At 32.8% G+C, this 26,849-nt stretch overlaps 2 protein-coding genes across 5 annotated transcripts; one reads left to right on the top strand and one right to left on the bottom strand.

Annotated features, from left to right (window-relative positions):
• The first annotated feature begins 5,751 nt into the window (after positions 1-5,751).
• Positions 5,752-9,331, top strand: LOC134725076 (uncharacterized). 2 transcript variants are annotated; one of them, XM_063588591.1, is made up of 5 exons: positions 5,752-5,931; positions 5,965-6,199; positions 7,173-7,273; positions 8,092-8,186; positions 8,791-9,331. In XM_063588591.1, exons 1-5 carry the CDS (start codon positions 5,826-5,828, stop codon positions 9,010-9,012), a joined length of 759 nt encoding a protein of 252 aa, XP_063444661.1. In that variant the 5' UTR covers positions 5,752-5,825; the 3' UTR covers positions 9,013-9,331. The 2 variants fall into 2 exon arrangements, with proteins under 2 accessions (XP_063444661.1, XP_063444660.1); XM_063588590.1 differs by having other exon boundaries at positions 5,757-6,199.
• Positions 9,332-12,740: 3,409 nt separating this feature from the next.
• Positions 12,741-23,233, bottom strand: LOC134725077 (fatty acyl-CoA hydrolase precursor, medium chain-like). Of its 3 annotated transcripts, none has more exons than XM_063588592.1 (3): positions 23,102-23,233; positions 15,025-16,586; positions 12,741-13,401 (listed from the first exon to the last, which is right to left on the bottom strand). In XM_063588592.1, exons 1-3 carry the CDS (start codon positions 23,102-23,104, stop codon positions 13,218-13,220), a joined length of 1,749 nt encoding a protein of 582 aa, XP_063444662.1. In that variant the 5' UTR covers positions 23,105-23,233; the 3' UTR covers positions 12,741-13,217. The 3 variants fall into 3 exon arrangements, with proteins under 3 accessions (XP_063444662.1, XP_063444663.1, XP_063444664.1); XM_063588593.1 differs by lacking the exon at positions 23,102-23,233 and adding an exon at positions 17,288-17,386; XM_063588594.1 differs by lacking the exon at positions 23,102-23,233 and adding an exon at positions 17,298-17,361.
• Between the last annotated feature and the right edge of the window lie 3,616 nt (positions 23,234-26,849).

A 26,849-nucleotide genomic window follows, 5' to 3' on the forward strand; every position in this document is an offset into this window, starting at 1 on the left:
TCGGTTTCAATTGAACAATTTATTCTTAAATCATTTTATATTTTTTCAATGGTTTATACTATAAGGTGCCGCGAAATCATTTTAATATATTGTCTTTTTTAAACGAAATTACGTAACATCCAATAATTTACAAGTTTTGAGTATTACTTTTACAAAATGTATTATTGCTTTACCACTTAGCTTCTCAAATGCTGCATAAACGGAAAAATATATTCTTAACTCATTTTAGATTTTCAACTGGTAAAAATATATTTTAAGGTGTATCGAATTGAATTTAGTCTCGTGTATAATTTACAATTGGAATTTACGTAATGTCTACACATACACATGTTTTAGTTTTAATATCACGCAATTTAAGGTTGCCTTTCCGCTTAGCTCATCAACATTTATTTCAATGGAAGATGCAATTTATTCCTAAATCATTTTTAGCTCATCGGGTCCGAAGGGCCAAGTGAGCTTTTCCCATCACTTTGCGTCCGTCGTCCGTCGCCGTTAACTTGTACAAAAATCTTCTCCTCTGAAACTACTGAACCAATTCAAACCAAACTTCCTAGGGTATCTAGAATAAAGTTTGTGTTTTAATTTTCATTTCATAAAAAAACATGGTCGCCATGGCTAAAAATAGAACATAGGAGTAAAATGCAGTTTTTGGCTTATAACTCAAAAACCAAAGCATTTAGAGCAAATCTGACATGGGGTGAAATTGTTTATCAGGTCAAGATTTATCTGTTCTGAAATTTTCAGATGAATCAGACAAACCATTGTTGGGTTGCTGCCCCTAAATTATTAATTTTAAGGAAATTTTACTGTTTTTGGTTATTATCTTGAATATTATTATAGATGGAGATAAACTGTAAACAGCAATAATGTTCAGCAAAGTAAGATTTACAAATAAGTCAACATGACCAAAATAATTAGTTGACCCCTTTAGCAGTTAATTTTCAACCATTTTTCGTAAATTTTAGTAATCTTTTACAAACAATCTTCTCCTCTGAAACTACTGGGCCAAATTAATCCAAACTTGGCAGCAATCATCTTTGGGGTATTTAGTTTAAAAATGTGTGGCGTGACCCGTCAAACCAACCAAGATGGCCACCATGGCTAAAAATAGAACATAGGGGAAAATGCAGTTTTTGGCTTATAACTCAGAAACTAAAGCATTTAGAGCAAATCTGACATCAGGTAAAATTGTTTATCAGGTCAAGATCTATCTGCCCTGAAATTTCAGATGAATCAGGGAACCCGTTGTTGGGTTGCTGGTCCTGAATTGGTAATTTTAGGGAAATTTTGCTGTTTTTGATTATTATCTTGAGTATTATTATAGATAGAAATAAACTTTAAACAGCAATAATGTTCAGCAAAGTAAGATTTACAACTAGGTCAGCATGACCAAAATGGTCAGTTGACCCCTTAAGGAGTTATTGCCCTTTATAGTCAATTTTCAACCATTTTTCATAAATTTTATATATCTTTTACAAAAATCTTCTCCTCTGGAACTGCTGGGCCAATTTGATCCAAACTTGGCCACAATCATCTCTGGGGTATCTTGTTTAAAAAATGTGTGGCGTGATCTGCCAAACTAACCAAGATGGTCGCTATGGCTAAAAATAGAACATAGGGGTGAAATGCAGCTTTTGGCTTATATTCAAAAACAAAGCATTTATAAAAAATCTGACTTGAGGTAAAATTGTTTATAAGGTCAAGATCTATCTGCCCTTAAATTTTCAGAGGAATCAGAGAACCCGTTGTTGGGTTGCTGTCCCTGAATTAATAATTTTAAGAAAATTTTGCTGTTTTTGGTTATTATCTTGAATATTATTATAGATAGAGATAAACTGTAAACAGCAATAATGTTAAGCAAAGTAAGATTTACAAATAAGTCAACATGACCAAAATAGTCATTTGACCCCCTAAGGAGTTATTGTCCTTTATAGTCAATTTTAAACAATTTTCATAAAATTTGTAAATTTTTACTACTGGTAACATTTTCCACAGAAACTACTGGGCCAAGTTCATTATAGATAGTGATAATTGTAAGCAGCAAGAATGTTCAGTAAAGTAAAATGTACAAACATATCACCATCACCAAAACACAATTTTGTCATGAATCCATCTGCTTCCTTTGTTTAATATTCACATAGACCAAGGTGAGCGACACAGGCTCTTTAGAGCCTCTAGTTTTCTATTGCTTATATTGCAAGTTGCTCAAATTGATGTAAGTGTCTTGTAGTTTTCCTTTGAATTTATGTAATACTCACACACTTACAAGTTTTTAGTATATATGTATTTCACAAAATTTATTGTTGCATTGCTACTTTAGTTCGTCAAATTCAAATTTATCATTTTTGTTTAATCGTTTAATATTCTAAGGTGCATCGACTTCAAGTTAGTATCTTGTATTTTTTTTATCGAATTTATGATATATCTACACATTTAAAAGTCCTTGTATTACTTTCACTACATTTATAGTTACCTTGCTGTCTACATGTAGCTCCTCATATTTTATTTCAATGGATCAATTTTTCTTAAAATTATTTTAGATTTTTCAACGGCTTATTATGTAAGGTGCCTCGAATTTTTTCTAGTATCTTGTAAGTTAGTATCGAATTTACATAATCTCTACACATTTACAAGTTATTAGTGTTTCTTCCATATTGACATCTCAATTTGTTATATTTGTATTACCCGCAAGGATTTTGTCATTTTCAGGTGATATCAACATGGATATTTCAGGGTACATTTCTGTGTTAAAAACTATTTTTATTAAAATAAAATGATGGCAATACTAGTATGATTGCATGCCAAGTACTCAACACAGCGCCAGAATTCAAACGACAGTAATGTAAAACACGATAGACCAGCGAGCGACCGTCATCAATCAGCATGCCCTATACAAAATTTTCAAATTCAAATACTATATGAAAAGGCCTCGACCTGTCAAAAAGTGGAACAATTCAAACAAAAAGAAACCTCTAAAACGAAAAAAAGTGTTTGTATGACAAGTATATATGTAGATTGTTATAAGTGTTTTCATATTAAAATTCATTGCATTTTCGCATGTTTTGTAGCTATATATATTGCTTTCTTTTGGTCATGTGTATCCTTGCTACCTAGCTGCATTCAACAATGAGAAAGCCAGCTTCTATATTCAAAGGTAACGGCATGAAAAAAGAAAATAATGTAAACAGTTCAGTAGCCTGAATTATGCTAAAACAATAAACGAAAACAGCTTGTATGGCAAACAGTTTTTGTCATAAAAGAAATCTGGTTTTGATAACAAATATTTGATGATTTTTCTTCAATTTATTTACATTTCTATTTTCGTGGAGATTAAGAGAGGATATATTATAATTAAAATTAAATTCTCCCTCGCCCTGCTCGTCCGAATTTAAAGTATTTAATCTCTAAATTCAATAGGCTACAATGTATAAACAAGAAAAACACAGATATAGGATTAGTTGCTCGCAGTAACATCTTATATCCTATTGCGATGCAATATTTTATTTTACTTCATTGTACACATTTCTTCGATTGAAACAATATTATAAATACAAAGTTTTTCTTTGGCTGTTTATGACGTCTTTACACTAAAGCCATTGGATGTTGAATGTGTACGGACTGATAGTTTAGTCTTAGATGCATGATTTTTTTATTAGTTGTTAATGGCTTTATAGCTGTCAGATAACTGCGAGTACTCTCAGATCTGTTCATTGTGTCTTTTTGTGTCGGGATGTATAAGTACCCGGCCACGTCCACTTGTATTTTTGTCCATCTGATGAGTTAAGCCTTTTCCAACTGATTTTTATAGTTCGTTCTTATGTTGTTCTGTTTTACCACTGTCCCAGGTTAGGGGGAGGGTTGGGATCCCGCTAACATGTTTAACCCCGCCGCATTATTTATGTAGGTGCCGGTCCCAAGTCAGGAGCCTGTAATTCAGTGGTTATCGTTTGTTTATGTGTTACATATTTGTTTTTCGTTTATTAATTTTTTTAATATAAATAAGGCCGTAAGTTTTCTCGTTTGAATGGTTTTACATTGTCTTCTCGGGGCCTTTTATAGCTGATTATACGGTATGGGCTTTGCTCATTGTTGAAGGCCGTACGGTGACCTATAGTTGTTAATGTCTGTGTCATTTTGGTGTTTTTTGGATAGTTGGAATGATAATGAGACAACTCTCCACAAGAGACCAAATAACAGTAATTAACAGCTATGGATCACCATATGGCCTTCAACAATGAGAAAATCCCACACCACAAAGTCAGCTATAAAAAGACCTGAAATAAAAATAGAAACGAAAAAGAAAACGGCCTAGTACAAAAATAAAATGAACGAAAAACAAATATGTAACACGGAAACAACGACAACTACTGAACTACAGGATCCTGGTATGGGATAGGCACATACATACAGAATAAGACAACTTTACATATCTTTATTTCATATACAAGGGAATGTCAGATACTAGAGTACATAACGTACTTCTTTTTTATTCCTTTTTTTAAGTTTGTATTTATAGTATTTGTAAATTTTGAAAGTAGATCGTCAACTATTAAATTACTACCAAGTCAATAATGTGAGCTGTAAAGTCACTTTGTTCCTTAGTTGATTCGATAAATAAAATTGAAAATGGAAATGGGTAATATGTCAAAGACACAACAACCCAACCTAAGAGCAGACAACACCCGAACACCACCAATGGGTCTTCAATACAGCGTAAAAATGCGGCGGGGATAAACATTTTTTTTATGTTCACAATATTTATATATATATACCTGAATGCTTTCTTGATTTGTCAGTCATTCCAGAATTTTCGTTTTTTGGAAATACATTTGAATTCAGTTCATTTGAAAATTTATTTTAACTAAACTACGGTTCATATTAAATAAGTAATTTTATTCAATACACACATTTAAAGGATACACAATGTTGTCATATAGAGAGATACTTTAACTTAATAAAAGGACTCTTTCGAATTTCATAGCATAACCACGTGATTTTCTTAATGCTTGTTATGATATGTTTGAAACTGAAGTGAACTTAAAAGAAAACATGCCCCGTCTTGGAATGCAAACTGAAGAACAACATTCTTAACGATTAATAGAACGATTTGCACTTCCTTCTCATATGAAAGAGCCACCAGCATTATTAATTTAGATACATACCACTACAGGGAGATAACTCTATTAAAGTTTAATGAACGTTCAAATCCTATTCTTTTGTTAAAGAAATACTCAGCTTCTCAATGGTCAAAATTAGTGTTTGCCAAAGAACTATATATCTAATGACATTTTTCGATCAAGTTTGTGGTTAAGGTATTATGAAATGTTTATATGTTTGCCAAAGGGTCAAAGCAAATATTTTGTCAAAATTTTATGAAAATCAAACAGCCAAAGTAATCTGAGTCAAGGTATTTGTTATCCCATTATTTGGAAAAAGTTTAGACTAGAAAAACACGTATAAAACGTCTTTAAGTTTGCATTTCAATAGTGATTAGACTGCATATTTAGGGGATAAAGAATTCGTAATGCATTACTAATTACTAATGACCTGACCTAATATTTTATAAGAAGGTGTTAATATTCATATAATTGAAGATGACGAAAAAACATACCCGGAGAAAATCTATGATTAATTGAATGCTATTGGCGATAAAAATCATGTACATATCGTTAACTGTCCATTTCTCAAATCATCAAATTGACACATTTTCTGACAGTTGTGACGTGTTTCTTCCCATACAAACATATTACACATCATTTTAACCCAAAATCGGTATATAAGCTAATCAAGGTATTTCTTCATTCATTTTCAATTTTCGTAGAAACATGATACCCATTTTCGTTTTTGTATCTTGCATCTGTGGCTTCAATGCACAGCAATTTGGACAAGGGCAGTTTCCAGGCCAACAAGGCCAATTTCCAGGCCAACAAGGCCAATTTCCAGGCCAACAATTTGGACAACAAGGTCAATTTCAAAACCAGCAATTTGGACAACAAGGACAATTTCCTGGCCAGCAATTTGGTCAGCAAGGACAGTTTCCAAACCAATTTGGTCAGCAAGGAATAATAGGCCAAAATGGATTTCAGAATCAAATTCCCGGACAGTTTGGTCAGCAAGGATTTAATGGAGTAAATAATTTTGCACAAAATCAACAGTTTATTCAACAAAGTGTTGGTAATCCAAACAGTTGTCATGTAAGGTACGTAACCTATCATTATTATAATATTGTGATCCAGTAAAAGTGGACGAAGTCCATCTTTTTTATGATACTTGTTGGTTATAAGATATACAAATTTGCGGGAACTTTGTTTTTGCAACATTGTTGCTTCCGTCAAAAGGATAACGCGAAAGTGAAAATGTTAAAAAAGAAATTAACGATTTAAGTTTCCCTAGTAAAATCATTTTTCTTTTAGTTGATTTTATGACCTCCAAACTTATCTCCTGGTTTTTTTCTTTCTTTATGAAAATGATAACACTTTATATAGCCATATGCTAATTTTAAATTCAATGTTCTGTATGCGCCTATTTGGGCTTAATTCTGTCATCAATACACATACAAAATAGTATTTTGATCCTTAGATGTTTTCCACATCTCGGTTGATACATAAATAGAATTACAACAGCAATAAGAATTGCCACAATGTCTAAGATCAAGGCTATCAAGGCTAATATATTCTTAGTGTAATTAGAAATCATAGAAAATATCATAATCTGCTTTTAAAAAATACATTTCTGCGGTTCTATCCCAAAAAACATTCAAAAGAAATGGAAAAAGATTAAAGACATGTACCAATATATATTGTAGTTTAGTCATAGTAGTTTATAAGTTATAATTATTGTAAAAAAAAAGTACCTTTTACAATTTAATAATTATTTTTGTCAGGAGGTAGGTATTATTATCTATCATTTGTTTCTTTATTAATTTAAAAGGAAAATATAATAGTGTCAGGAAAGGGGGTAAAAAAAGCAATACCCAAACAAGATTATCATAAACCGAATAATTCAGTCGTTATATTCCGCTGATCTACGATTACTCCATTAACTCATTACTCGCAGTTAGGAGAGCTCGATTACGGGGATTGAATATAATTTAAAAAAACCTAAACAAAATGATAACGAAAGAAACGAATATAAAATGAATAAATTTAAAATGTATTTTTATTATTTTACAGAGGATGTGGAATAGGGCAACAATGTGTTTACAGAAGTAACGTGGGTCTGCCTTACATATGTCCTACATGGATTCCAGTCCTCCCATGTCAATGTATTCCTGGTAAGTCAGATTTAGTTACGATTAGAGAGCTACCATTTGATCTTTCAGTTCGGTCCTGCCTTCTTTTTTTTTTATTATTCTTTGTTTTTGTTCATCCTGACTTTTTTTACATAAATTTTCGTCCGTTTCTTTTTTTTTTGCAAAATGTCTCATCCAGCCTTTTTTTTAAACTCAAATTTCCTTTCCTGCCTTTTTTCCAATTTCACCCTAGACCCCCCCCCCCCCCCCCCCCTCAATTCCACTGAATGTTTATGATATCCATAAAACCCAAATCAATCAATTGTTGATCAACTTTACGTCGAAAAAGTGGATAAGCCGTATTTTTTTTGAAGAAAAATGCAATGCCATTGTTTATGCGAAGATCACAATGTTATAAAATATTTGAAATTGTCAAAAGCGCTGTTATGTAATTGTTATCCTTTTGTAGCACCATACGTGTGCCTAAGTTGTAATAAATTGTCTTGTCTTGTTTTGTCTTGACGATTTAAAAATAATGTTGAAGACCTGTCTCGAGAACTGTATGTTGCCTTCTGTATACCAATTTATTTGCCTGTACTATTGCCGTATTCTTTTATTTATTACATATCTGTTATTTGGACACGAATCTTACGGTCTCGGTTTACAAATGTTTTAAATTTTAAATTTTGATATATTACGATGCAATTGAAATGTCTTTCTACTTATTCTTTTATAAGAAGTAAGAATATTTTGAACATAAATATGATAACACTTTTCTGAAGAAATACGAAATATGATTTACTCATTTTACTGGTTTATGAAATTATCCATTTTCACCAATGTTCCTTTATTTTTAACAGGCTGCAGGGCCCAAAATCAGTTTATACAAGTTGGACAAACAAAACAGATCGACACCTGCGGTAATAGATGTACTTGTAATACACAAAATGGACAGGTAGGTTCATAATAAATCAATCATGTTGTCAGGTCAAAAGTACAGACTTGGCAATGATAGTGTAACAAGTTAGAAATCTCTAACGAAATGCTATAAACATGTAAAAATGACCTTGCACAATGCTTTAATTATTTTTTTGTGTGGTCTATCTTAGAATGATGAATGTTTTCTTTTGTAATTTTCCAACATGTTTGTAGCAAAGTTTTAAGCTTTAGCAAAAAAAATACGTATATAAATTTACAGGGGAAGTGCACTCTTGTATTAAAGGGTTAGTAACATAAATTGTAAATTCTGTTAAGTTATTACTTTACAAAACATCGAGTATGGGTAAATGTTTTAAGACAAAGAACATGCATCGACAAAAACTTTTTTTAAAACTGTTTTTTTAACTTCTGTTTTACCCAATTTTTAATCGGAAAAAACTATTTTTGTTCACTTCTCGTGTGAATCAAAATGTAATTTTTTTCTATTTTTTTTTAACCAAACTCTGAAATAAATAGCCCCTCGTACTTCCCAAAAGAGATGCATGGTCAGTGACTTAGAGATACGTTACATATAGACATACACGTGTTCATGTTTATTAATATTTCGTTTCTTATTTCAGGCGTCGTGTACACAGATTGCTTGTAATCAAGCCAGTCCTGGAACACAACCACAAACTATTGGCACAATTCCAGGTGTTGTCCCAGGGGCTATTCAGGGAGGTATTCCTGGTGCCATTGGTGGTATTCCCGGTGCCATCGGTGGTGTGCCTGGTCAGGTCGGAGGTATACTTCCAGGTGGTATACAAGGTGGGCCACAGGTTCCAATCGGAAAGAAAAAATAAATTTAAAACCAGAACGGAAAGTACCACGTATATCGAATTGAGTTAATTCAAGAGCTAGCCATGGAGTATTAATACATAGTGTATACAGAATATATGAGCAGAGAGAATGAAAAAAACCCAACACAGTTGTATAATATGATACAAAAGTCCCATAATATAATTTGCTTTTTATACTTTCATCTAAAGTTTACTTTGTTGTATAAAGTATTGTATATATTGAATTGTTTGATCATTTGATTTTAAACAGAAAAAAAACCCTGTTTTTCAAAATCATTTTAATAAAAAAAAATGTGAAATTAAGTTTTATATTTATATCTGATTGATTGATTGATTGATATATCGAATGTGATTGATACTTCAATATGAGGTTTGAATTTAATTTAAGATTTCAATTCAAGAAATCCTGTATGGAATGATATCGGCCGCTGGGAAAACAAATAACAGTGTCTTGGCAAGACGATAAACACATTGACAAGTATGTGTTTTTAAGGTAACCTAGCAAAAGTGTCACTTTGTCATCTTGCTATCTAGCCATCTAGCCATCTAGTCATCTTGCCAGATCCCGCCAAATGAGTAGGTCTATTACACTCTCATCCAGAACGAAACGAGTTTACTACACGGTAATGCTCAACTAATCTCGTCTTTGAGCTGTTACATTAGGATGGAAATGGCAGGGCCACGATTTAATCAATCTTTGAAGATATACCGTATAGCTGAAATACCTCTTTTACGAGTAGAAATGATAGCAAAGTGCCAATTTTCGCGTGATAAAGTTCCTCTCAATCCCAAAGGAGAGCTTCCGTATTAACACATGCTAACGAATAATGTACAACATTTTGTGCCCAACAAGCTCCTTTTTAATTAGAACCTAATCGTACGCCTTATAACCAAAATGTATGATAAAAATTGAAGAGATGGTTAATATCTTAGATTCTGTGCGACTAGGTTTTTCCCCCCGTTCAGCTCTGGCTGGCCGTACCAGTGAAAAACATTCCTTTTCGAATGTAATCAAACGTTTTGATCCCTTCTTTCGCTTAGAACTTCTTGTCGCTCAATAAACAATAACTTATGGTTACCCGATAAACAATTATGATATATGGTTCTATCACCAACTCTCGGCGGGGATTCAAAATGACAAAAAATGTAAATAACTGCAGTTCTGTTTAACTTTTACATTTAAAATATATCTCACAACGCACGCTCTTCGTATCTATTCGAAACTACCGAATGTATATGAATGTAACAACGTATACATGCAACACCTGTCTGCGAAACCCAAAATTCAGCTTAAATTCAATGCTTCATTTAAAGGTTTTTTTAACATGAGAGATTTGTAACGTAAAGAAATGACATGAACACGATTCAACCAGGATTGAAATGAGACAATAAAAATGTATCAAATGTATCTTTTTTTAACAGCACATAGGATGCTCACAGTATAAAGATCTGTCAACCGTTACATATCAAATTCGTAAAGATTAGTATACCATTTTGATTAGCTTTAGAGCTATGAGTCTTCAAATGCACTTCGTTTTTACCATGTGAAAGTTTCTTGTATAAATCATTATAAGAACTCTGATAGACGTTTTAGTATCGACTGAGAAAGGATTTATTCCTTTTAATAATCGATGTTTTCATTTAAACACATTAAAAACATGATTGTGACTAACTGGAATAACGCGAAATAACAGAAAACTAAATGCTAAATCAAAGATTCAAGATGTTTTATAAATAGAGCAAACGGATAGGAGCAAGTTTTCTTCTGCTTATTTGTAAGTTTTTCATAGATTTGTTTTAGTATAGAAAACAATAACAATTTTCTACTTACATGTCTAGATTTTCCAGTGTAAGCTTGCCATTGGAGTTGGTTCTTTGTCTGCCTTTGGTGCTAACTGCCTGAAGAGCTGCCAATGACAACGATGCAAAGCGTCAGCAATTACTTTACGGCTAACAGATGTTGGCCGAGCAATTATCAAAATCATATATTATTATATAGAAATAAATATATTTTTTCTTACAAAATTGTTACTTTAGCAGTTTTTGGGGACTTTTATAATTGGTTCAAAAAACTACTTGTACATATTAAACATTAACTTATTTTCTACGAATAAGTCAGAGTCTCAACTGAAAAGGTTGCAATACTTGTGACTAAATTTTTCTGAAATTTTTTTAAGTTCCGAAGTCTAAAAAAATATAGAAAAACTCCGCAAACAATTCAATAATAGTAGATGCTCAACTTAAACCTATGTGAAATACTCCTGTGAAGTTTCAGAGATTTTGGTTGAAAACAGAATGATGTCTATTAAGTTCATTATACAAAACATGACTTGTACCTTCTTATATATTTTTTTTCCGACAAAGTGGAAAACTCGTTTGCCTCGTTTGATATCCAATAACCGTTAAAGCATCACAGAAATTCCGTTATAATCATTTAAAATGATGACCATACTTGCAAACTTGCCTCCGGATGCGGCAATTTCTCGCTGCATTGAAGACCTGATGATGACCTTCTTCTATTGTCTGTTCTATGGTTGGGTTGTTGTCTCTTTGACACATTCCCAATTTCCATTCTCAATTTTAAATCATCTCACAACCCAGCTGTGATGCGGAGTAGGAGCCAAACTTGCTTCACATTGCAAGTTGCATCGGTTAACCAACGATAAAATCCCTTGCCTGACCGACGACGACCTGAAAACCAAAATTCTCAATTCAAGAAAGTGACTAAATTTCACCTTTACTTTGTTACGACCAAGAACCGTTGTTTAAATCAATTAGCTTATCTTTCGGTTACCTAAGGTCCATGGACGGCACACCTTTTACAATCAGGAACAACAACGAACCCTTGTTTTAACTCAATTAGCCTATCTTTCTGTTACCGGTCCATGAATGGCACACCTTTACTCTATCACAACCAAGACCGTTGTTTTAACTCCACAAGCCTATATATTTCGGTTACCCAAGGTCCATGGACGGCGAACCTTTTCTTTGATTACAACCAAGAACATCAACGAACCGTGGTTTTATCTCAACTAGCCTTTCTGTATGTTGCCTGAGCTCCATGGATGGCGATAATATTGAACTCTATGCCTAAAATGTTTTAAATCTTATCTGGTGAAACGGATTTTCCCATCTGCAAATAACTTTAAACTTAAACGAATGCGAAACCATGAAAAGATTTGTATGGTAGGTATTTCTCAAAATCTTTAGTTAAACGGTCTCTGACTAGACTATTAAAATGTCAACTTTAATTGTCAACTCAATAAGTTTCTGACACTCCTGGTACTACCATAAATGAGTTGTAGTTTTTGACACAGCAGGCTGATTATTAAGTTGAAACGAAACAAAAGAAATGAAACTCTTTATTATAGAAGGTAAAAATATCCAAGTCGGAAAACACAAATCATTTTTGGTTATTATGCTTTTATGGGCTTTAAACGTTTATTGTTAATTAATGACTTTTTGCATCTTATTTACATGCTTATACTTACAAAATGGGGCTTCGATATATTTGTAAACAAACACAGGTGGTTTCTTTATTATTTAAAAGCACCGAAAAATTATTTCCATTAATTTCAGATACATTTTGATATATTAAAATAAAAAAAAATCACGGTATCAAAAATATAAAATAAATTATATGGGTCAAGCGAAATACCTTTGTAATGAGTCATGGAAATAGATAAGTTGTGTTTGAAAAACAAATTTTTAATACAAAAAGAACAAAAAAGCACATAACGACAGATTTTACAAGAAGATCTTAAAAATGCAGATTTAAAAAAAAGCTAGTGTTATGACGAGAAAACAATACACTATTAATAAAGAGCTGTGCCATGAGCGCATGCTATGCCCGTCGCTTTTTCAAAGAATAAAGTTCCATAACTCCCTGATGTCATACCAGAAATTTGTATATAAAAACAAACTCAAGGGAGGTTATTTTTGTAGATATAAACCAGTCACCAAAAATTCATGAAAACTGCTCAAAGAACTTTTGAGTTATATTGTTTGAAAACTGGGCAGTATTCAGTTATTCGAGAATATCTAATGATTTAATTTTTTTCTTATAAAGTTTGCAGTATATCATTTTGTTCGTCCAAACTAAGTAAGATGAAGCATTTGACATTAGATTATGTTTTTGTAATAATGTTAAGAAAAATACATTCATGGACGCAAATGTTACATAGATAGAAAAAAAAAAAGGAAATACATTATAATTCGTCGTGTACATTTATATTATCAACTGGATCTAATTCTATTGATGGTATGTCTTTCAACCAAAAATTCATTATTTCTGGTCTTAGATTCTTCTTCAGTGTAGTGATTGTATCAATGTCCAAGTAATACTTCGACGTTGTATCAAACGGTTTCCATTCGATTGGTCCCTCAGGAACACTACAAAACAAATATTTATCATTTAATTTAATTTGGCAAATGATTGCTTTTTTGTTTGTTTTTAAGTTTCTACATACTTTTTTATTCTTGACTTTCAAAAGTAAAGTTTTGAGCGTTCTTGGTAATTGTAATTACACAGTGACACAAGAGACTTTATAGAGTCTGAGTTGATCTGCGTTTTTCACAATTAACACATTTTGGTAAAAATCTTTATGAAAGAGGAATAACAGTATTGCATGTAAGAGCAAACTGACAGTTTCAGTCATGTTAAAGGTCTTGGAGATCTTCTCATCGTGATCATATTACTTTTTGTTTTATTGTTTATGATCTATTTTAGCTTACAAGGTAATAGAGGAAAATGCAAAAATGACATTATCATAAAAGAGCAATTACTCCAACACTGAGGTGACTTATTAATAAGATTTCCGCCAAGATGTGTAATTCTTATCTTGTTATTCATTTTTACAAGGTCATCGGGCAATTTAAAAAAAAATAATGCCCCAGCAATGAATTTTGGTCGAATTTGGTATTATGGTAGTTTCGGAGTTGTTTGTAAAATTAACCAGAACAAACGGATTACGACGACTGACACCAAGTGACCAGGTCAGAAAATGATACAGTTTTTTTTTTATCCCACAGTGGAATTTTGACAAACTTTGCATGCAAGCTTTTTTTCACAAAGTCAATTTAAATATGTAATAAAACTGTATATTTTCTTCACGTGCTACTTTTTGAAATTTAAATCCTTTTGAAGACATACTAGTACTTAACTTTTTTGCTACAAAAGATAAACCTGGCAGATTTTTGTAAAAATAATCTAGAATATCTTTCCTACATAAGTATGCTTTAAATTTGTGTAACAATTCTTTTGAATTTATTAGTTTTTTCGCATTTTCATGATTTAGTCATAGAACGACTTTTTTTCTGTAACATTTTCTAATGAAAAAAAAATCATCGGTGAATTTTGTTTACACCAATCAGCACTAGACTAATTGGTGTAAACAAATTAATTATAGATTAGATATATTTGGTTAAATTACCTTCGTGTGTAATCATGGCAAATGTCATTTTTAAAAAGAGTGGTCTATGAAATCCTTAATGCTCGTGAACTTCTTACTTTTTTTGGTCTTTTTAACTTTTGTTGATTAGAACGCGCGTCAGCTGCAAGTACAAAATTTCAATCCCGGTATCTATGATGAGTTTATTTTCCATTCGGCAATCCTCGGTAGAATCCGCTTCTCTCTTGAGGGTACGGAATCGGCCGAGTTGAGACGAATGTTTATTTTCGTTTATTTTTTTGTAAACACTATAAAACGACGAAAAGTAAACACTATGTAGATCATAAGGTAAATTACCAAACACCTCGACTAAAATAATTTGACTCGTTTAATTTTATGTACGATCATAAGACGTTAGGGAGCTACCATTTGATTTTTAGGGGGGGGGGGGGGTAATCCTGACTTTTTGTTTACCTAAGTTGTCGGCTTGACTTTTTTTTTGGAAGTGTTTCATCCAGCCTTTTTTTTTACTCAAAACTCCTGTCCTGCCTATTTTTTTCAAATTTCATCCTAGCCCCCCCCCCTCCCCCATAAAAATCAAATGGTAGCTCCCTTATTATCTTACCCTTTTCTGGCGAATGATGTCCAATATCCAATTATCGCATCAGCGATTTGTTGTTCTTCTGTAGTAAATGCAGTAAAATTCATAGACGGCATTAATACTTTCATATCAAACATGAACTGTATTTCTTCTCCATGGCCAGATCCCTTACCCCATTTCGGTGCAAAACCCATTAGGGGTTTTGCTTTCGAAAAGAGATACTGGTATGTCTTGCCTCCAGAGGATACATGATAATCAAGCATTCTTTTGATGTTATATCCAAAACAGGAATCGGCAATAAATTCACTTGCTTTCATACTCTGTTCATCAGTAGAAGTCGTCTCCGATGTGTAAAATTTACACATCTTATCTTTAACATCAGAATCGTTCTTGTAAAATTTTTCTACAAAAGGAGAAATCATTCCTTCACAAATAAATTTGAGTGGGACACTTTCAGAAACATTAAAACCAAAGTTTTCTTGAAGTTTTGGGAGTATTCCCATTGCCATCATAATACCCTCGTTTGATGTAAAACCTGTGATTAGGTCCAAAGACCCGTAAAATTGGGCAACATCCGACTTTTTATCCTTTAAACTTCGAAGGGGGTGATCTGGATATAATTCACCATCTACAACTGGAATATATTGCGGTTGAAAAACTTCAAGTCTGTCATCGGGCATTAAACTAAACATATCGGTGGCCTTTAAAAGCTCACTAACATCGATGTCACGAAGGCAGTCCGTAAATTTATACATGTCGTTGATCGGACATGAGGTTTTCTTTGCAAGGTGAATGGTCCTTTCATTTATTTGCTTCTTATTTAGCATATTTAACTCATTGACTACACCACTTTGGGCTATTACTCTCTGGAAAAGCCCTTTATTCTGTGGTATCAAAGATTGAAATGATACACTCCAACCCCCCGCTGATTGTCCGAATATAGTAACAGACTCAGGGTCCCCTCCAAAAGATGCAATGTTGTCGTGTACCCATTGCAGTGCAAGCTTTTGGTCCCATAGACCGTAATTTCCCTTGGAAGCTGGGTGGTCAACTGTCAGGAAACCAAATATATCCAATCTATAATTTATAGTCACTACTATAACATCTCCTTGCGTGGCAATCCATCCTCCATCGTATTGATTGGAAAAGCCCATGACTAAACCACCACCAAATATCCACACCATAACTGGCAATTTTCTGTTTTTGTCAACATGGTTTGGGACATACACGTTTAAGAATAGACAGTCCTCTGACATTTTAGACGGCTTAAAATCTGGAAACATTGGTGGGACGGACTGTGAACATGCTGCTCCAAATTCTGTTGCATCCAATGTGTCTGTCCATTTATCGACCGGTTGTGGTTTTGTGAATCTCAATGGACCAATGGGGGGTTTCCCAAAGGGAATTCCACGGAATTCATATACGTCCTTTCCTGTTTGTTTATTCTGTGTCTTTAGTCCTTTTATTGGACCACATTCAGAGTTGACGACTGTAAAATCAGCAAGTGCAATATCCGCACACACCAGTGTCATGAAAATAGTAAATATAAAAGCGTTCATTTTGTTCTTTTGGCACCTTTTCATAACCTGAAATTAAATGTTGATGTTCTGATTAATTTTTTAAATATTTTAAAGTTTGATCATCACTGGATACCGCATGTGAGCTTCTTGTGAGTAAAATACTATTTTGAGGGACTCGTCAATGAAACAACCTCCCTAAGAGGCATTTAGCAAATTCAAAACGTATCGATAAACATCAAGTTATATTAGTATTACTAGTTGTTCTTGATAATAATTATCATTGACTATCATGGTTTAATATTCGATTTCTAGAATTAGTCATTCAAAAATAATTATTGTTTGAAACCAAACTTAATTTTGACATATTAAAATACGCACCAGGAGACCTTGTGTCTTATTTGACCGACTTGCAATTTGAATATCTGTCAGACGTATTCAATTTGATTAAAACATCTATCTACTCGCATTTAGCGGGGACTTGTTTTTTAGAAATTGAAATTAAAATTGAAATCTATTGCAATTAATACCAATCCAAATTATCAATGAAAAAAAAATGTAGCCTTACCTGAACTTACCTTCTTTCTTAATAATTACACAAACTGACTGAATAATCATATGTATAGTTTATTTATACCATAGATGTAATACATCTATGTTTATACGAAACAGCATCCCTTCACCATGAGACTTTTAACAAAATTACCGAACAAAATCATCAAGACTGCCTACAGATAAAAAAAAATCCATTTGCAAAAATGTAGCCTTACCTGAATTTACCTTCTTTCTTAATAATCACCCAAAACTAACGGAATCAATATATGTATATAAAGCGTCCTCTTATTTGAACTCGTCTTTATTTACAATGGCCGTTGCTAAAATGTGGATGTGATAATAGAATGGACAAACACATTAATTGGGTTGCTCTACCAGTGAATTGACTATAAATAATAATTCGTTAAAATAATGGACTTTTCTCTTCCTATCAATCCGACAGCGTACAAACGACATGTACCCTTTTTTACCACAAGATAGATACATTCGTATAGAGACACCAGGTGCGGATGGAGCCATTTTTAAAAGGGGGTTCTTAAACCCAGGATAAAAGGGGGTGTCCAACTATATGTCCCCATTCAAATGCATAGATCGTCAAGAAAAAACGGATGGGTTCCCACCCTCAGAAACCCATCTGGATCCGCCACTGGACACTGCTTTTTAATTGCTGAGCATTAACGTTGTAGTGTGTACATCATTTTATTTTCATCGAATATAATTTGTTTTCCATTTTTAGTCTAGCTGGATAACTGATGTGCACGTGATTCAGAAGACCATTTTTTAAACTAAAAAAATGAAAGTTTTCTTTTGAAAAAGTGAATCTACAAAGAATTTTCTTATAATATTTATTAAGCCTAGTCTAACCTTGTGGAGGAGAAAATGGGATCGGCTGTCCCTATGTTGATGTTTGAAAGTTGATTTAAAATTTAATTCCAAGTCAAACATGTTTATACACTTGTTGCTATACACTTGGATTACGCAATGTCACATTTATCATATTTATTCATATAAAAATTTGTCGAAATTTCGGTTTTTATTAACCGTGATTATTGTACACATTTTGTCACCTGGAAATCTCCTGTCTGGTAAGCAAGCAGATGATGTGTACTTTTTGCTGTTCAAGATGAATAAGGACATTTGATTAATATCCTCTCCGACAGAAAGGCCCATTTTGAAACGGTTTCCTCTTGCTTAAGACAAGTCATTGGTAAAAAATGTACTGCATTGTTTTCCATTTTAACAAAACTTGCCATAGATTTGGAAACAACATAAATCCGCAATAGATTAGGAAATGTATCACAAAAGTTGCCATATATTTGGGATGGCATGACGTCACATTTACCATAGATTAGTAATCTGCCATAGATTTGGAACCCACCATAGATTTGAGTCCTACATATATAAAAAATAAAATAGATGTGGTATGATTTCCAATGAGACGACTCTTCACAATGTGTCCGTTTTGTAAATACGACGTCACTTTTGTTAAAATCCTTTCGCTTTTTATTAGAGAAAAACACATTGGTGTATGTTCAAGAACCTTTGGAAAACCTCTCAAATGGGACTGAATGTGGCATGTAGCAATTTGTTTTGTTTGCCTCTTTTTAACACGCATCTTTTTCAAGTGGTAGTCCGAATTTTTATACCTAATCAACGATTCACTTCCTTTGCATTACCTGCTTTGTTATGTTATTTTCTAATGTTCTTGTCTTGAATACGCGTGAAATATTTGCCAATGGACATTTATTTCCCCAACAACAATCGATTCATTTATCTTAAAATAGACATTATTCCTCGATGGGACAACCATGTTGAAGCCGTACAAAAGCCTTCAAGTTAGACTTTGTCAAGTAGTTCATGTCCTTTATATGGGAGATATCCGTTTGCGCCAAAAAATGCGTCCTTTTGCGCCAAAAATGCGTCTTTTGCGCCACAACTTATTTTCTCAAATGCTACGTTTGCGCCACATGTTTTAAAATTAGATGGTTTCTTTTGCGCCAAAAATAAAACATACGACTGCGCCAGTTAAAAGAAAATTACTTCCTTACTTCTTTATTCGGACTTGGAACCGGCAGTATAACACGGCACATGTTTTCTTTTCTGAAACATATGTTTTTATTACTGCTACTGCATGGGTACTTCTCAATTTAATGTATGTAGTAGCTTTAAACTTCTTTTTTTTTTGTCCAAAAACACAAACATTGAAGGGTGAAATCCATAAAATAGGTAATAATAGTTCATAATAATAATAAAGCCCATACGCATGGTGGGAACAAAGCTCTGTCTCATCAACATTTGTGGCTAAAACATAAAGAGCAAAAACTTCTATTTTCTATATTGGCATATCTTTGTTAAGCATTAAGTTTTATTCTCTCTCTCTGTAAATTGACTGTCTAATGCTGCTTAAGTCATTTAATTCTGTTCAGAAACTCGTCTTTCTGGTGAAAAATGTGATACCTTTTGGGGCAAAAATAACAATAAATATGTAGTAATCATTAATATTTATGATAGATAAATGTACAGGTAAATTGGCGCAAATGAGTTCCGAATATTGGCGCAATTGATACATTTTGAAAATAAAAATTGGCGCAAATGATACCCCTGAAAAACAGTAATTGACGCAAAAGGACTGCTGCCCAAAGTGCCCTATATATTGACATTATACAAACTTGTAATCGATTTACCGTTGTACTGTTATAATAGATTATTTACATTTTTTGTCATGTTTTATATGTCCTGTAGTTTGTACACTTGAATTACGCAATGTCATATTTATCATGTGGTTTACTAAATACAATATTTAAATTCGAATTCATTTTAGTATAAGTGTACTATCAAGAAACGAGATTTTTGAATCCAATCTAATAAATTCTTTCAGATATTGGTGCTATTACAGATAATTAAACTTACAACAACTTATCTATTTGAATTCGTTAAGTTTTTAAAATTGCGATTGTGTTACAAGCATATAGATGCTTTAAACCTTGTAAAAAAAAAATCTTATACACATTTTAGAGTATGCCGCTTCAAGGTAAATTGTAAATCGGGTTAGGTAAACATTACTTATACTTTGTTATCAGCATTCAAATGTGTCATACACATGTATGTTAATACTTGACGTGTGAAGCGGGAATCTTGCACCAAGTATACTCGGAAACAAACAAAACACTAACAAGTGTTCTTTTGCCTGTATTCACCTTTGTTTTCGATTTTTTTTGCATGGAGATTTCAAATTTTTAATTATAAACTAATTTTATAGTGTATAAGTATACGACCTGAGATACTTAGGTATTTATATATCAGGAAATGATTGAATAAAATATTTGTTATCTATAAAAAATAAAATAAATAAAAATAAAAAAATATCGAGAATTGTGTACAAACAGATTAGTCACACATTCTGAGGTCAGGATTTATGAATCAAGGAATCTTTAATTATGAAATAAAAGAAGATTGACCATGGGTCACAGGTGATTATCTCGCTTGCGTACATACCGTTATAAAGGGACAGAACTTAAGAAAAGTATTTGACACCATCCAATTTCGAACTTGATCTGTGTTTTATGTGTATAGCATTGACTATAGGCTCAAAACATTTAATCGAGGCAAATCAATGCTATGTCTATAAAAAAAAACTCGAAAACTTTTTTGAACGTACGTAAGACGGAAACACTAAAATGCCCCTCAACCATAGCGGGGGCAACACGTACACATATGAAGAAAAACGTTTCGTTATTATTTCATATAAATTCAAATTGTACTTTAATAACGGACGATGAAAATAAATCTATTTTGAAGCGAAATGTAAAAGAATACACGAAGCTATTTTGATGTTGATGTATCAAATCCTTTATATAAGTTCATCTCATTTTTTGAACACGTGTGTTTAAAAAGCAAAACTGCCGGACAGTTGACATGTACTTTCCACCTCAAAATGAAGGTTGTCTTGTTTATATTTGGATCTGATTTTACAGGGAACATGTATTCTCCGATTAAAAAAAATATACAAAACAAACTTCTACATAGGCTGCAATGCGGCAGACTTTAAATTTCTTCTAGAATATGTAAGTAGTTTACGGTTTCCATGTGGTCCGAGACCACAATTGTCGTCCCTTGATTTTCGTTGTAACGAATATAGTCCCTAGTGTTGACAGTGGGTTACTTGCCATTAATTTTTATACCCCTTCCAAATTTATTTCTCCATGTTAAATGCCTCAAATTGCAAGAAGGGGGGAAGAAATTACACTGTAAAAAAATTTCTGGTTCCCGAATTTTAAAGGAAAGTAGTGACTTGGTCAAGCTGAAAAAGGTTGAAAATTTGAACTTCGGAAGCTGTCAAAAGATTTCAAGACGTCCTAAACATAAAATTTTCCATATTTTGAGTTAGAGCCGATGAAGTTTTCTATAATTTTGATATAATTTGTCCCAAAAGTAGTACACCACACTGTAAAAGTTTCTTTGAGAAAACGCAGGTGGAATTTTTTTTTATTTTCTATAAGAAATGCACTACGGAATAATTGTGGTCTCGGACCATGTGGTCTACATTGTCCATCTACCTAAAGTGATCACTAGCCTTTTCAACACTGATGTTACCCACAGGATTGGCTTTAGTATAGATCATTCTTGGTTTTCACCCGACCGGAGATTCGACCTACACTAGCTATTGGAAAAGTCACTGTCAATGTTTTTGGACAATAAAATATGGTGATACTTTTAAAATGCGTTCGTTTCTGTTCTGAATGGACAAGATATGTTGCAAACTGGATTGCATGTTTACTAGCTTATAAAAGATTGGCGGTTCACTTCGGATATTCCGGTTTTCATCGACGATGAAAATGGACCCAACCTCCGAGTTCAGACTCTCTCGCTGCGTTGAAGAACCATAATAATTGGTGACCTTAAGCTGTTTTCTGCAATTTGATCGGGTTGCCTCTTTGTCGCAATACAAATTAAATACATCGAACGATACGATTATTTGTGGACAAAGGGGAATACATACATGCAGTTCTTAATCATCCATGTTTTATATATTACTCGTATCAAAACATGGTATCAGTAATATTAATAATATACCAATATGAAGTTAATTTCTTCGGAGTTCCAGAACGATTTGTCATTTTTTTAAGAGACAACTCGGAGGACACCAAGTTTAAATGAAAATTGCTGCCGGGCTTTAAATAATAACCTGTGTCAGGTACTTATTTTACCCAATTATAATGCTTATACAGTTTGTTTAAACATCATTTGATAGTAATCGCGTGGTTTCTTTTTTCTATGCCATTTTTTTTTATATCTTAGATATTCCTAGAAGGTTTAAGGCAGAAACAATTATCATTATAACCAATTTTTAAGTTGGAAATGCTAGAACTAAAAATCTTTTATAAAGCACAATTATGTATGATACTTTGATGGTTGAGTAAAAAGAGAAAACTTCATATTTTGGATAAGATCCTTTGTACAACATGTTGTATATGTTAAAAAAGTCAGATGGCGAGATATGTTTAATAGTCGTCGTGTCGTATTTATATGTATGACCTACATAATATGGTTGTCAGGATTGTAAATTATAGATACAATACTAGCTAACTACATGAAATATTTCAGTACATTTAAGACAGCACACCATTGACGGATCCATTGGAACCCCCCTTTTTTTGCCTATCAATGCATTTGAATGGGGACATCAGTTGGAACCCCCCTTTTTGTCCTAGGTTTGGACCCCCCTTTTTAAAATGGCTGGATCCGCCCCTGCACACGACACACAACATAAGGAAATTACAAATATACAAAGCATGTTGCTACACATGTCGAGTAAGGTATTCAAGAAATAAAGAACAGAAACATCAATATACAGTATTAAAGCAGACTAGAATAGCAAGCCCCATATTCTGGCCAAAGACATTTTTAAGAATTAATGCATAAATAATAAGCCTTCACACGTATTGTTGTGAGCAAATCCACATAACTGCATGACATATCAGAAATATAATGTCAAATGTCAAATAAACTACACAAACACAAATTCTTACCATATCAGTTCAGGGTTGGAAATCAGTGTTTGTTATTATTTATCCGCCCACTGAATCAAAGTTTGTCTCTTATCGTAAGGAAAAATACGTCCGGTACACACACCTACAATATTTCTCTAGATCATTTTACTTTCAACTGGTGTCGTACTATCTTTGTTTTTAAAGATGTCCTTCAAAGCATTATGGACTGTATTTTTAACAACAGATCGATTTTTATTTCTTATCAGCATGCGCTACGTACTTTCACTTTCACTTTAAAAGATATATCTAGAGACAAAAAAAAAACCCATTGAATTAACGTTTCTTTTCACGGGTTAGATTTGAGCAATAAGAAAGATCTTTCAGTTTCAGGTACAATTAATCAAAAATTGGTAAAATATACCAAAGACACTTTCCACTATCACAAGTCGTATACAACTGCCAAAGTCATGACAATGAAAAAATTCGACAACCGTTTTAAAAAAAAGGGGAACATTTCTATGTAGAGTTCATCATCTGTGATTTTTACATTGTTAACAGTCTAAGATTATGTATAAAAAGACGAATTGATTGAGTTATCATATCTATCTTCAAATCTGGCTCTGTATGGTTATTGTGTAAAGCACTAGGTCTGAGATTGTTGCGCCATTTCTTATTATATCCTGGAACTTGTAACACGGCCGCCTAGAGTTTATTAAAGAGAATTTACTATACATAATAACACGAGAACACGACGGGTGCCACATGTGGAGTAGGATCTGCTTAGACTTCCAGAGCACATAAGATCACTCCCAGTTTTTAGTGGTGTTCATGATGCTTATATAGATATAGGAAGATGTGGTGTGAGTGCCAATGAGACAACTCTCCATCCATACTTTTCGATTTTTGTGTCTTGTGTACTATCTTTCTTTTAGCCATGGTGTTGTCAGTTTATTTTCGATCTATGAGTTTGAATGTCCCTCTGGTATATTTAGCCCCTCTTTTACTAAGTTTATCTATATACCAGATTTGACCTGAATTTATAATTAATTTCATGCAATTCTATTAAGGTATATAAGGACATATAGCTGTGTCTGTTGATTAAATCACATTCTTGGAAGTTTGCTGAATTATACACGTTTGCTCCTCTGTTCCATCTTCCCGTTTTGTTTTCTCAGTTAATTATGAGACACACACACTCAGCATGTTATTATAAGAATTTCTTATCCTCTTTTGGATCCTCAATGGTCTTCAACTTTGTTCTTGTTTGGCTTTATAATTATTTAGATCTGAGCGTCACTGATGAGTAATGAGTCCTGTGTAGACGAAACGCGCGTCTGGCGTATCAAATTATAAGCATGGTACCTCTGATAACTATCTACACCATTCGGTCGATGCCACTGCTGCAGGACGTTTCGTCTCCGAGGGAATCACAAGCCCAGTAGTCAGCACTACGGTGTTGACATGAATATAAATTATATGGTACTAGTAATTTGTATAATTTTTCTGTTTATAAAAATATGATTTTTTTTCGAAAATATTAAGAATTTTCTTTTCCAATACATAGATTACCTTGGCTGTATTTTGCTCAATCTTTTGGAATTTTGGATCCTCAATGCTCTTCAGTTTTGATCTGGGCGTCACTGCTCAGTCTTATGTGGACGAAATGTGCGTCTGGCGTATCAAATATACGCATGGTACCTTTGATAACTATCAGCACACACTCGACAGTCTTGATGCCGTTACATACATTTTTGTCTGATTTTTAAAATCTTTGTTTGTTACCTTAAATTTTATTTGTATTTTATTTTTTATTTTATTTTATTTTTCTGAAAGACGGAGGAAAAAGGGCAGAGACCACACTGTTTTGTTTTTAACAACTGCAATGAAGACCCTTTAAATATGAACTTGTATGAAAACAAGTGATTTTCACTTCAAATTACACGAAAACATGATTACAGCGATATCGAATCACATCCCTAAATGTATGAACACACAAATAATTTTTAATTCTAAATCGTGTAGCGCACAATAATAAAGGATGTCTATCTTCTAAAATCACGAAGAGAGCATCCATTCATAAATGTCATTAACTTTCTATGACAAAAAGGGAAGTTGTTCTAACCGCTGATTCCGTCGATGTTTTAATTAAAGTAATCACACCATGGGATGCCTCATGCAAGATGCACAAATGAGCTGTTTTACATGCATACAAAATACATATTTTATATTAAATTTCATGTGTATTGATTTTCGAATATACATGCAGATAACACTAAAAAATTTAAACTTGAAATGTCTATCTTCCTGTAAACAGGAACTCCTTCCTCTTATTTTAATTTGTGATTTAATCATAACAGTAAAGTACTTTTTAATAAGCATGATAAAGTTCTAATTCGTCACCTTTTAAAAAGTCTTCAGGAAATAATCAATCCAATCCATGTATTTTATTTATGATAAACTCGGTAACACGTACAGCATAGTGTTTTATTTGATGGTTAAAACTTAAGGTTAAAACATTCTAATGGCCAACACTTTATTTTGACCAAGAAGAAGCTCCCTTTTATAAATGTTTGGTTTAAGTTACCCCCTTCAATTTCTTGACGTACAAAAGTATGATAAAAATACCGTAGTTCGAAGTAGAAAAACCCAGCGGAATATAAAAACAAACTAAGTAACAAAATCAAACGTGAGACTTTATTAATCTACAACGGGACGAATAAAAAAACAAGTCACATTCCTGACTTGGGTACAGTTTTTCATAATAAAATGGCGGGCTACACCATTAAAAATAAAAACCTGTAAAATATGAGAGGTGTTGATAAAGAAATCACCGGCTCTGGAGACATTTAAAAAAAGTTTGTGCTGTTATCACATTAATTAAAAGAAAAAGAGTAAACACCAAAGCTTTAAATGTTCAACCTCGCATGGAAATTGGTTAAGACAAAATTCAATATGCCTGATTCACAGTATGTGTTAATGAAAAGTTAACAAATCCTGAATGCAACCTTATTTTTACACATCAGCATGCATATTTTTTTATAAATTTAGTGACACCATACTTTTTAATTGTTTTTTTCAAACCTTTATTACATAAGGAGTTGGAAACATAATTGAAGCACAACAGTTAGGTATACATATGTAGAATGCTATATCATAAAATATCATATGTGATCTGAAAATAAATTGTATGCATTTAGTTCCTTATGTACTTTTATTAATTTGTTTGAATTTCTTGTTTTGGGTAATGGACTCACTTCGCAAGAAAAAGACAATATATTAAACAGTCATATTTCTTATACCATAGGGATAGTGGTATAAATATAGCCTTTTTAGAATTTTCACCACTTTCTAACTCTGGTCCAGATCCTACAAAAACATTCACCTGAAGTAATTTTATTATAATATTTGAAAATAGATTAAGTATGATGACTTTTTATTGAAAATACGGATTTTTTTGTGTTATTAAAATTTGCTGTTACTAACTATTAGAAATTATTATAAATTAAGGAATGTATCTCCCTCATGCAAAACTCTGATTCCTTTCAAGGACTTGGCTATACTTTTTGGACCTTTTGGATTATAGCTCTTCGTCTTTTATATAAGCTTTGGATTTCAAATATTTTGGCCACGAGCATCACTGATGGGACATGTATTGTCGAAATGCGCATCTGGTGCAAGAAAATTGGTACCGTTAATGTTTTTACTGTTTGTGCTATCTTTATAAACATAAATCCACTTGTGGTGCGATGTCCTTTAAACATTCAGTGAATACACAATTAAAAACCAT

The sequence above is a fragment of the Mytilus trossulus genome, chromosome 7 (genome assembly GCF_036588685.1).
Source record: "Mytilus trossulus isolate FHL-02 chromosome 7, PNRI_Mtr1.1.1.hap1, whole genome shotgun sequence".
Lineage (NCBI taxonomy): Eukaryota > Metazoa > Mollusca > Bivalvia > Mytilida > Mytilidae > Mytilus > Mytilus trossulus.